This window comes from Symphalangus syndactylus, chromosome 24 (assembly GCF_028878055.3).
Source record: "Symphalangus syndactylus isolate Jambi chromosome 24, NHGRI_mSymSyn1-v2.1_pri, whole genome shotgun sequence".
Classification (NCBI taxonomy): domain Eukaryota; kingdom Metazoa; phylum Chordata; class Mammalia; order Primates; family Hylobatidae; genus Symphalangus; species Symphalangus syndactylus.
Window position 1 is genome coordinate 16012708 of NC_072446.2, and position 13164 is coordinate 16025871.

Below are 13164 nucleotides of genomic sequence, written 5' to 3' on the forward strand. Positions count from 1 at the left end.
ACACTCAGGGAGCTTCCGTTACTTGCCCAACAGACCCGTAAGTGCTAGGGCTGTGAGCCTAACACTGGGGCCCTGATTCAAAGCCCATTTCCTGAAGCTAAATATGAGGTTGCTAATAAGGTAAATGCAATATTGAGCCTCCCTCAACCCCCACCCTTTTTGAAAAGTAAAGCTCTCAGAAACTTTGGGTGCTAAATCAGCTGCTTATGCTGGTTAAATTAATGTTAATGCTTTAAAATGGTAATATTCTAGAATATATGGCTAAATATTTTGAGTTCACCTTTAAAAGTTCCCATCCGTTATCTATTTACTCATAGGAATTTCCTTTAAAATATATACATATAAAAAAATGCAACAAAAGAGTATATATGGAATGCTGCCAACTCACCCTAAAAAGTCTTTACCACAAATGAAATCCCATCCTAACAAATTCTCAAAGACTATATCCTTCAACGAACTGTTCTGGAGGTAATGTGATATCAAACCCATATTGCTGACTTTTGCTACTGGCTGTGAAGGCTTGTTGGGAGTCGGGAGAGGAAGACTGTAGAAGAATTACAAGAAAAAAAGAACACAGGCACTGGCTCTAATTAGAAGAGCAATGTGTTTTGAAACAACTCCCTGGAAGTACTTTAACCTTGGACAAAAAACATAAAATGTAAAATAATTCCACTCTGAGAATTGTAACCGGAAATCATTCCTGTTCTTGTGCAGATTCTGGCACTACGTAAAGGGGAAAAAAGTTAACCACCATCCTTGACCATAAGTTTGACAATGATTTGCACTGAAAAATACTCTACTGTATCTCTTGGATGCTAGATGGCTTCAGTCAACTGAATGGTTAACTTTAACATCATTCATGGCTTGGAAGCTGTTTTGTTCCACTGTACACTATATACATATTTAACAATGCTACCTTTCAAAGGCTGCAGATATGGACGGCTAAAAGAGTATTAAAATATACCAGGTCTAGGAAAGACAATTTAAGGAAAGACAGTACACGAAAAAAGCCTTGAGATGCTCTCACACACAAACCCCCAAATTTATTTTATTTTGGAGACACGGTCTCACTCTGTTGCCCAGGCTGGAGTGCAGTGGGCATGATCACCCTCACTTCAGCCTCAACCTCCCTGGCTCAAATGATCTTCCTGCCTCAGCCTCCTGAGAAGCTGAGACCACAGGTGTGGCTAATTTTGGGACCCCTAATACTTGCCTAATTTTTTAAAATTTTTTGGTAGAGAAGGTGTCTCACTACATTGCCCAGGCTAACCCCCAAATTTTAGAAACTGTTTGTGATCTAGTAATACACAAGGAAAATAGGACACTGGAATGGTAAAAATAGGTCTGTTCCAGACAAAGAACTTGCATACCTACTCCGTAATACACAGGGTAACAGCCACTCTTTCTACAGCCTTTACAATAAGTATCTTAAACATCTTTCTATGGAGGAAAAAATGGTTCAAAAACTCAGTAAGAACACTTTTTTACGAGAGGCATATTCCCCACACTTAGAAAATAGTACCTACATTTACTGGAAATTAATTTAGTGATAGAAAATCTCATGTTTAGTAACTAAACCTTCATTATTTTTTCATTAAAACAGTTGACTTCACAATATAGAAATAAAACAGCCACAACAAAAACTAGGAATTGCTAGGAAATGTTTGCAAAACTGAAAATAATGTTCACCATTATTTTAAAAGGAAAAAAAAATGTCAGGCCATGAAAAGTTTATTCCTCCAGGAATTTTCATATTACCCACTAGATGTTATGTTCAAGTGACAGCAACAGCAGTGAGATCTCCAAAGGCTACATTTACAATAGAGGGCCTGACTGCCTTAAAAAGCTTGTGCTGATACATTGTGTGTATTGAAACATTACTCTGTGCTCCATAAACATATATAATTATTAGATGTCAATTTTAAAAAGATTTTTTTTTTTTAAAAGCTCATGTGGCAAAACCTTGTCTCTACAAAAAATTAGCCAGATGCCTGTAGTCCCAGCTGCTGGGGAGGCTGAAGTGGGAGGATCACCAAATCCCAGGAGGCTGAGGCAGCGGTGAGCCATGATCACACCACTGCACTCCGCCTAAGTGATAGAGTGAGGCCCGGTCTCAAAAAAAAAAGTTTCTGTTGAAACAATGACAAACTAAACTGCTGGGGACCCTGGTTCCCACTCAGCAGGGCAGTCCAGGAGGCATCCATTCTGAAGTTTCACAGTGAACCTGAGCCAGAGGAAGATTTAACTGGGCCATGGTGAAAGCTGGTGCTGATGGAACCAAGGTAGAAGGCCACAGCAGGTTAACAATGAACTGGCCACATCCCTGTCTCTATATAGGGGAGGGACTGTGCTGATGGAAGCGAGGTAGAAGACTGCAGCAGGTTAACACTGAACTGGCCATGTCCCTGTCTCTATATAGGGGAGGGAAAAACACTTAGCCCGGGTATTTTCCCAAAGGACAATGGCTACCCTTGGGGCCTGTCTTCACTTAATTATTGTAAACTACTGAAAATACCCAATCTCCTGGGCTCGGCACACAGCTAAATTTACATGGGGTATCATTTGGCAGTGATGACGGGGTAACTCACCTCTGTGACAGGAGGAACAGAATGCTTTCACAAGTTATCTTAAAAACAACAAACTAGCTGGGCGAGGTGGCTCACGCCTGTAATCCCAACACTTTGGGAAGCTGAGGCAGGTGGATCACCTGAGGTCAGGAGTTCGAGACCAGGCTGACCAACATGGTGAAACCCCGTCTCTACTAAAAATACAAAATTAGCTGGGTGTGGTGGTGCATGCCTGTAATCCCAGCTACTTGGGAGGCTGAGGCAGGAGAATTGCTTGAACCCAGGAGGTGGAGGTTGCAGTGAGCCAAGATCACGCCATTGCACTCCAGCCTTGGCAACAAGAGCGAAATTCCTCTTAAAAAAAAAAAAAAAACAAAAACAAAAAACAGAAAACCAAAAAAACAAAATAGGCCGGGCGCAGTGGTTCACGCCTATAAATTCCCAGCACTTTGGGAGGCCAACGAGGGTGGATCACACGAGGTCAGGAGTTCGAGACCAGCCTGGCCAACATGGTGAAACCCCATCTCTACTAAAAATACAGAAATTAGCTAGCATGGTGGCACATGCCTGTAATCCCAGCTACTCAGGAGGCTGAGGCAGGAGAATCACTTGAACCGGGGAGACAGAGGTTGCAGTGAGCTGAGACTGCGCCACTTCACTCCAGCCTGGGCGACAGAGTGAGACCCTGTCTCAAAAAACAAACGAAAAACAAAATAAAAGAACAACAGACCAAAAAAAAAAAAAAAACCCAAACCCTTCTTCCTATACTAAAGTCATAATACAGGGGAAGATACGACAAACTATGGTACATGATTTATCTTTAATCAAAATTCTTACAGGAGAAGTAGTAAAAAGCTTTACTTTCATTTCAAGAACATTTTTCTTTCCTATTCAATTTCTATGGTCGTTTAATTTAATTTAGAAATCTCATATAAAATGTATAAATTATGATGGTTTCATGTTTATAAACATAAGTATTGCCGGGCGCAGTGGCTCACGCCTGTAATCCCAGCACTTTGGGAGGCCTAGGTGGGTGGATCACGAGGTCAAGAGTTTGAGATCAGCCTGGCCATCATGGTGAAACCCTGTCTCTACTAAAAAAATACAAAAATTAGCCAGGCATGGTGGAATGCACCTGGGAGGCTGAGGCAGGAGAATCGCTTGAACCCGGGAGGCGGAGATTGCAGTGAGCCAAGATCGCACCATTACACTCCAGCCTGTTACATAGCAAGACTCCGTCTCAAAAAAAAAAAAAAAGATAAGTATTACATAATTTATAAGAATGTCTTTAAATTAGGCTGTAAGGTTTCATGTCTGGGGCAGAAACCATTTACTGAACCAGTGGAACATGCTGCAGCCTGACATACCTCGGCAGTGGCTGCTTTTTATTTTGGAAGCATAATTGGTAGAAATAAACTGTACAATGAAAATAAATACAACATCTTTAAAATCCACAGTCAACGTTAATAGCTTTTGTTGGCTCAGAGTTTAAGAACACAAGGATAACTAAAAATGCTGCCTGGTTGAGGCATTATCCAAACAGCATTTGTAAAAATGATGTGGAAAGGCAAGGGACCAGTGTCCAACCTGAGCTCAAATACCAGTCACACGTACATGGTTTTCTGAAAAACAGGAAGTAGGAATAACATGCAACTTTTAATGGGAACCAAGTCAAGATTCATAAACAAGAAAAACAAATACTTTCTAACAATATAAAGCTTGACATGTTACCTATCAGTCTTCTTCCCTAAATTTCAGAGAATGATCCTTGCACGTAATAATTAATTAACTGAAACCTTTTGGTCACTTTTTGCTATTGCTACACCTATTCATGTACCTCTGTAGACTCAAGACAAACAACTACATGATTATCAAATAATGCTATTAGATAAAGATACCCTGTTTTTAATCTATGACATCTTTCCTAAAAATAATTCAAACTTTTTTTTTTTTTTTGGGAGACATGGCCTCACTCTGTCATCCAGGCTGGAGTGCAATGGGATAATCAGGGCACCACCACATCTGGCTAATTTTTAAATTTTTTATAGAGATGGGGTCTTACTATGTTGCCCAGGCTAGTCTTGAACTCCTGGGCTCAAGTGATCCTCTGCCTTGGCCTCCCAAAGTGCTCAGATCACAGGCATGAGCCACTATGCCTGGCCCAGAAACTCACTTCAAGACGTTTAAGTGTATAATCATAAAATTCCTCTTAATTTGTCACTTCTTCTGTTGGAAAGATTTAGTCTTATATGCAGAATAATGGCATAAAATGAACTTTGAATAAGGCAGAACAGGACAGTGTCTATGTCCAAAATGAGTATTTGAGATTTTTCATCTCCCTAAATAAGGGCAATAACATGAAAATATGCTCAATATCATTAGTCATTAGGGAATGCAAAGTAAAACTACAGGGAACTAACATTACACACTCATTAAGAGGTAAAAATTAAAACATTTGACCATAGCAAGTATGCAAGAGGCTATACAATAAATGGCTATCATACACTGCTGCTACAATCACTTTGGAAAACAGTTTGGCAGTTTCTTAGAGTTAAACACACCCTGACAAACTAGAGTGACAGCAGGCATATGGGCGATTGCCAGAGATGTGGATGGAAAGAAAGAGGATGAGAAGAAGCATAAGAACACTTTGAGGGGTGAGGGAAATGCTTGTTATCTTGATTGCACTGATGGTTTCATGGGTGTGTATATGTAGTTTAGTGTATTTCAATAAAGTTGGGGGGGGAGAGTTACAACACCCTAAATTGTATCTGTTGTTCTTTTAGGAAGCTTAAAGGAAAAAATACTCAAATTATGGTAATAAGAATGCACTTGGAGCTCAAGATATGAGCCAGCTTCGAGCCACAAAGTCTGGACTTGTCGTGAGCGCAGTCATTTGCATCTTCATTTTTCTTTACTTAAGGAATCCAACTCCTGTGGAATCAGAGGAAGAACCTGCCCATCCAGAAGTAGTAGAATGTGGCTTTTACCCAGATAACTGTGTTCCGCTTTATTTGAAGGGAAAGGGGCGGCCCCCCAAATTGCAAAATTTTGCAAAACCCCTCATAAATCTGAAATACATGCTCATTTACACACACCAGGAAACTGCTCTGGGATTTCTTGGGGGCTGCATTTCATAACCAGACCCCTGTCTGCAGAAGAGGGCGATTTCTCTTTGGCATATATTATAACTATTCATAAGGAGCTGGCCATGTTTGTGAAGCTTCTCAGAGCTATTTATGTACCTCAAAATGTTTATTGTATTCATGTTGATGAAAAGGCCCCAAAGAAGTATAAGACTGCTGTGCAAACCTTGGTTAACTGTTTTGAAAACGTTTTTATTTCCTCCAAGAGAGAGAAGGTGGCTCATGCTGGCTTTACAAGACTACAGGCAGATATTAATTGTATGAAAGATCTAGTGCATTCTAAATTTCAATGGAACTATGTCATCAATCTTTGTGGACAGGATTTTCCCATCAAAACCAACACAGAAATCATACACTACATCAGAAGCAAATGGAGTGATAAAAATATCACTCCTGGAGTAATCCAACCACTGCACATTAAATCCAAGACAAGCCAAAGTCATCGCGAATTCGTTCCTAAAGGAAGTATCTATGCACCTCCAAATAACGGATTCAAAGACAAACCACCCCATAACTTAACCATTTATTTTGGAAGTGCTTACTATGTACTTACAAGGAAGTTCATAGAGTTCATACTGACTGACATCCGTGCAAAAGACATGCTTCAGTGGTCCAAAGACATCCGCGGCCCAGAGCAACACTACTGGGTGACCCTGAACCGACTAAAAGGTAAGAAAGACCCACCGACATGGATGCCTGTCAGCAGCAACAGCAGCAGATTTATTTATTTATTTATTTATTTTGAGACGGAGTCTCACGCTGTCACCCAGGCTGGAGTGCAGTGGTGCGATCTCGGCTCACTGCAAGCTCCACCTCCCGGGTTCACGCCATTCTGCCTCAGACTCCCAAGTAGCTGGGATTACAGGTGCCCACCACCATGCCCCAGCTAATTTTTGTATTTTTAGTAGAGACAGTGTTTCTCTATGTTGGTCAGGCTGGTCTGGAACTCCCAATCTCAGGTGATCCACCTGCCTCGGCCTCCCAAAGTGCTGGGATTACAGGTGTGAGTCACCACGCCCGGCTGTAAGATTTACTGAAAAAATTGAATATTTTTTCAATTCAGCTATGTTTCTTTGGCTTTGTAAATGTTCTACATTTTGCAAGACCTTCCACTTAGGGAGACAGAAAGTTCTCTGATTTTAGGGGTCTGAAGTTAGCTGAAAGATGTTCCCACACCAGTCTGGCTGCTTTTGTTCCCTCTCTAGAAAGAAGTAGTGGCATTTTGCGTTTCCCGAGAGTTTGGAAAATTCTGAGCATAAATCTTTAGGAAGTTCTTCATTTATTTGATAAATAATACTGGATACCTACTGGTGTCAGGCATTGTGCTAAGGGCTCTGTAAGATGGAAAATATTAAAGCTAGTAATGATTTTGTGGCAAATCTGATACTTCAGATGGGTTCTCTGAGAGGTAGAGGGAAATCAGATACCATCCTTAAGTGGACTTCAGTTTTTTCTTTTTGTAAAAGGTGGACTGGCTCCTATAGGGAGTGTGGCTTCAAGCCTGAACAATTAAGCTAATCAGCCTAGACAGTGGTGTATGATGAATCCAGTAGACATTGGTTAGGGTTTTTTTTAATATAATCTCATATCTACTGCAAGTTCAATTTTCAAATAATCTCCGAGGGCTGTTACAGAGAAAACAATCCAAAGAACCCCGAGAGAATCACAAAGAGCACTCTGCATACAGCAAGGGAGTAACAAGGGGTGGAGAAAGGGCTGAAAAATGAGACCCAAGTACAAAGATGGGGATCCCCAACCTTGGTCCACCTGGATGCTACTGCCAGCGTAGTACACGCTCCCACCCCCAAAAGCACTAGCTTTGATCAGATGTCACAAGTGAAACATCTCAAGGAAGGTTGGACTTTCCCCTCTACTTTTCTCATTGACTACCTCATCTAGAGGAAATGGAAATGATAGCACAGAAGAACTTGTACTAAAAGAACTGGGAAGCAGATTCCACACTGTGTGCTGGTTTTGTTTTCCTCTTAGATGCTCCAGGTGCTACACCAAACGCTGGCTGGGAAGGAAATATTCAAGCCATTAAGTGGAAGAGTGAGGAAGGAAATGTTCATGATGGATGTAAAGGTAAAAAGAAAAACAAAACAAAACAAAAAAGGCTTCAAATTTCACAACAACTATAAAACTGCTGCCTCAATCCTAGTGGGCAAGACCAAGGATCATGTTTAAAGTAATCTGGAATTAGTGATGATCCAATTAGCAGAGGGTGAGTCAATTTTTTAAAAAAACTTTTTATATAAGATTCATACAGAAAAGTACACAAATCACAAAAAATACAGGTTGATAAAATTTCCCTAAGTGAATATACCCTCTGTGGTGACAGCTAGGCCCTGCCATGTGTCTCCATACGGCTTCCTACCCAGCGGCAGGAACTACTACTGCACAGAGATACGATAACTGATTTTAACAGTGATTTTGGGTAGAGACCTTGGGTTTGAATATAGTAGACTAGATATTAAAAATAAACTAGGTTTACCCAGTTTTTCAGCCGTTTAAAAGACTGGCCTAAAATAAACAGATTGGAGACAAAAAATGTAAATCAAATACCAGACTAGTTCAAAGACAAGTAAGTCCTGCTGCCAATGTGCACAGCCACCCTCCTGAAGCAGAGGGACCAACTTAGAGGGCTGGAACAATTTTCTAGTGAAGGGGTTTTTTCAAAAGTAGATATGATTCAATTAGGGATCCATTCACATGGTAGAAAGGTGACAGGTAAACAACAGGTTAACAAGAGCTCTGCCCTTTCTTTAGAAAGCAGGGGCTCCCTGTCATTATACACTTGGGTTTGTCAGGACTAGTCAGTAAATGCTCAGAAAAAGCAGGGGGCTCGGATTCTTCCTGAAAACAGGAGCCCCTCAGGTGTGCACATGGCGTAAGAAGTTATGAGGGTTGATACTATCAATAATAAAGTAATGATTCAGAATTCTGAATGAAATCAGAATGTTTCAATGATGTTTGAAAAAAACCCTAGTTAGTATAAATCCTAACAAAGTCCTCATTCCCTAAAAGTAAACACTTCAGAAAGTTCTTACCATCACTAGCTTCAGTATAAAACGGTTCTCACAGCTAGGCAGTAGCGTGGCCATCCATGGCCAGCATTCAGAGTCAGCACCCAAAGTAGGCCAAGCCCTGGTGTGTAGGGAGGCGGTAAATCTTCTGGGTCCCAGCTTTGGGCCTGCACTCAATCCTCACAACAATTCTCAGGTAGAAACTATTATTCACCTTTACTGACGTGGAACCCAAGGCTCAGGTAAGTGAAGTCACTCCCACAGGCACAGGGAGGAGGGGCAGGGCCGGGGCTCAGACTGGGAGCAACCGCCTGCTGCCACTACAATGGGCGAGCTTCCAGTCCGACTCTGCGTGCAGAAGGACGGCTATCCCATTAGAACCAGCAACAAAGGGGTTATTTTTAATCACCCAAATAGCATTAACACAGCTCTGAAAATGGTCCATTTATTTGTATTCCCTTCTAGTTCAACTTCATCTGTGTCTAAATGGCACAGCTGCATTGTTATAATCAAGGTGGAGCCGAGCTGCTTTTCACTTATGTCCTAAGTTTCTCCCACTGATAGTCTTCATATTTGTAATTTTTTTTTTTTTTTTTTTTGAGACAGGGTCTTGCTCTGTCACCCAGGCTGGAGCGCAGGTGGTATGATCATAGCTCACTGTAGCCTCCACTTTCTGGGCTCAAGTGATCTTCCCACTTCAGTCTCCCGAGTAGCTGGGACTACAGATGCAAGCCACCAAGCCCAGCTAATTTTTTATCTTTGTAGAGATGGGGTCTCACTATGCTGCCCAGGCTGGCCCTGAACTCCTGGGCTCAAGTGATCCTACCGCCTTGGCCTCCCAAAGTGCTGAGATTACAGACATGAACCACTGCATCTGGCCCATATTTATAATATTAAAGTAGTTAAATGTAACTCTACTGAGATTCTAGCACATTGTAGCAAATATGTCTATTAGGTAAAATTTGTTAAATCATGGTAACAGCTGCCACTTATACAGTCTTACAAACAACACTGGACATTTTGTGCATACACCCCCTTACCCTTTTAAAAACAGTATTTCCTTAAGATAGGTTTTTTTTTTTTTTTTTTTTTTTGAGATGGAGTCTTGCTTTGTCTCCAGGCTGGAGGGCAGTGGTGCAATCTTGGCTCACTGCAACCTCTGACCCCCTGGTTCAAGCGATTCTCCTGCCTCAGCCTCCTAAGTGGCTGGGATTACAGGTACGTGCCGCCACACCCAGCTAATTTTTGTATTTTTAGTAGAGATGAGGTTTCGCCATGTTGGCCAGGATGGTCTTGATCTCCTGCCCTTGTGATCCACCCGCCTCAGCCTCCCAAAGTGCTGGGATTACAGGCATGAGCCACTGCGCCCAGCCAAGATAGGTTTTTTAAAAGTAGGATTACTGGGCTGGTGTGAGGAAAAGAGAGCAGGAAGGAGCTGGGCAGAAAAAGAGCAAGGTTTCTGAAATAAACAGACTTCCTTCCCTCTCACACATACGCCGAGACCTCACTTCGCTAATCTGTTTCCTCACCTGCAAAATGGGAACGATGATGGAATCCACTTCAGAGTGTCACTGTGAGAATTAAAAGCGAGAGCAGAAAGAGCCAGACACGGTTGTCAAAAGCACATAAAAGGTGTCACTGAGTCTCCAAGGAATCCAGTCACCATTGGATTCCAACTCTAATTCCCACTTAAAAAAATTTTTTTTTTTTAAATTAGAGATGAGATCTCACTCTATTGCCCAGGCTGGTCTCGGACTTCTGGGCTCAAGTCATTCTCCTGCCTCGGCCCCCCAAAGTGCTGGGATTACAGGTGTGAGCCACCGTGCCTGGCCTGTAATTCCCACTTCAATGTTTGTATCAAATGTTCACTCTGAAAAACAAATAAAAAGCAGTGCCAGGCACAGCAGCTCACACCTGTAATCCCAGCACTTTGGGAGGCTGAGGTGGGCGGATCACTTGAGCCCCGGAGTTTGAGACCAGCCTGACCTACGTGGTGAAACCGTTTCTATAAAAAAATACAAAAATTAGCTGGGCATGGTGGTGAATGTCTGGGGTCCCCCCAAAATATAGAAGCAATGACTTATTTAAAATCCATACCATTCTTATGAACTACTTACAACCAATGAAAAGACTTAGAAGTTCATGGAACTCAGAATCTATCGGAATTGAGATTTTACCAGGCACATGAGTGCTAGCTCATCTCCCATGTGCCCGTGGTGAGCTAAAATTCCATGGTATTCACCTAAAGCAGTAACTAACAAAGATTTTAGAAATCACTAAAAGAATGAAAGCACCCCTTTCCACCGTAAGTTCAAAATTCAACATAAAAGCCCCTGTCAAGGCAATCATGTAAATTCTGTTTGATATGAACTCTGGTGAAGCTGAGGCTCACCAGTGACACTGGACGGAGCATGTGCCACTTTCTGTGTGTGAATAAAATGGGTGAGGAAACAAAGGCAGCTAGGTTTTTGTGTTTCTTTCTGCAGGCCGCTACGTCCAAGACATCTGCGTATACGGACCAGGAGACCTGCTGTGGCTCATTCAGTCGCCTTCTCTGTTTGCCAGCAAATTTGAACACTCGACAGACCCGCTTGTGGTCACCTGCTTAGAGCGGCGGCACAGACTTCGAGTGTTGAGGCAGGCAGAAGTTCCTATAGAGCCACACTGGCATTTTCAACAGCAGAGTCATTTCAATATGAGACTGAACCGCTAGGGAGTGTCTGCTTTCTTACTGGTATCATTCTGTTTCCTTGACTTGAAACAAGAGAACATTGAACCAAAGAAGTGGGAAGATGATTCCTTGATACAAATTATTCCTAAAATGAATTCAGAAACATGCTATTGACAAGACTTTACTATTGATTACAGGCCACTTTTATAGCTTTGGGAAAGAAATCGCAAGACAAAAAAAACTCAAGCTACCACTGGTGACATATAGCAATGCACTTAGAAGGCGAACTGCTTCAGTAAAAAGCTGCTGAAAACCCAAATTCTCCAAACACCTGGATCCAGGCTCAAGCTGGAATAAGAATGACACAGCCTGTTTTGAAGACCCAGATACTACTGTGTATGAGACACTAAGAAAGAACAGACTCCCAGTGAAAATGAAAATATGCTTATCTGAAACAGTCCTCACTGGCTGCAAGCCATGCAACCCTGTTCTGGCGGTCCTAGAAAAATACTGAAGAGTGTATTTCTTTGGGTAAAACGGAACTCATCTGGAGTAGAAAACACACCTTGTTAAAAAGGGTGCCCCAAGTGTCTGCGGTCTTGACATGTCGTCTCCTAGCACCTTGGGTGATGGCGGACATTCCACAGCTGAGCTGTCCAGTGCTCACCACAGCCACAGGGGCTCCTGGGCATTAGAAACGTGGCTAGAGCGACTACAAAAGTGGATCTTTATTTTTATTTAATTTTTAAAAATTAAGTTACCTTTATTTATTTATTTGAGACAGAGTTTCACTCTTGTTGCCCAAGCTGGAGTGCAATGGCACGATCTCGGCTCACCGCAATCGCTGCCTCCCAGGTTCAAGCGATTCTCCTGCCTCAGCCTCCCAAATAGGTGGAATTACAGGCACGCGCCACCATGCCCGGCTAATTTTTTTGTATTTTTAGTAGAGACGCGGTTTCTCCATGTTGATCAGGCTGATCTCGAACTCCCGACTTCAGGTGATCCGCCTGCCTTGGCCTCCCAAAGTGCTGGGATTACAGGCGTGACCACCGCGCCCAGCTTTAAGTGACCTTTAAATAGGCACATGTGGCTAATGGTACCATGCTGAACAGCACAGATCTGAGACATGAATGGCTGTGATTATCTCTATTCACAGATCTGGGTCTCCTCCCTTAGAAAGTCCACGACTTTGTTGCTGCCGCTACTGTTGTGGAGAACTTTATATATATCCTCTTTCTCTAAAAGAGTTCATACGGCATCATATGAAACTGAAGTGCGTGACTATTAAACAGCACAACATACAAGAGACTGAAAAAAGGGAACACAGGAACCAGAGGAGAGGAAATTAAAGAAACATAATTCCAACGCAAAGTATAAGCATCTCAGTAAATGGAAGCTTCCCACGCATAGAAATGAAGTCAAGTCACTGTGTGAAATAGCCCTGGGAAAACATCATAGCTAGACAGAAGGAAAAGGGATTTGGAAGGCAGATCCCAGAAATCAAACATCAAGGAACCACAGAAAAGTAACACCTTTGTTTAAACAAACCTTTCTTCCCCTTGGATATCTGATCCAAGGAAAGCACATATGGAAAATATTGACTTTCAAAAAGAACACAAGACCCCCATGACAACACTCCACCGCCTTCCTCCACATTTCCACAGCAAACATGGCGCCCCCAAAGGCGACAGCTGGCTACAAGCTGACGGGCTGTTCATTCGGAAAGCTCAGATTAGCCGCGATTATGTCCCCGG

General features: G+C 42.2%; 2 protein-coding genes across 6 annotated transcripts in view; one reads left to right on the plus strand and one right to left on the minus strand.

Moving 5' to 3' along the window:
• RTF2 (replication termination factor 2) overlaps nt 1-13164 on the minus strand; it is a 59031-nt gene that overhangs the window by 20639 nt on the left and 25228 nt on the right. The gene's annotated exons all lie outside the window — the stretch shown is intronic.
• Nucleotides 5376-11452, plus strand: LOC129474878 (beta-1,3-galactosyl-O-glycosyl-glycoprotein beta-1,6-N-acetylglucosaminyltransferase 7-like). The gene is given in 4 exon segments (XM_055266734.2): nt 5376-5561; nt 5564-6382; nt 7703-7798; nt 11226-11452. Coding segments are annotated over 4 exon segments (1290 nt in total). The 5' UTR covers nt 5376-5413.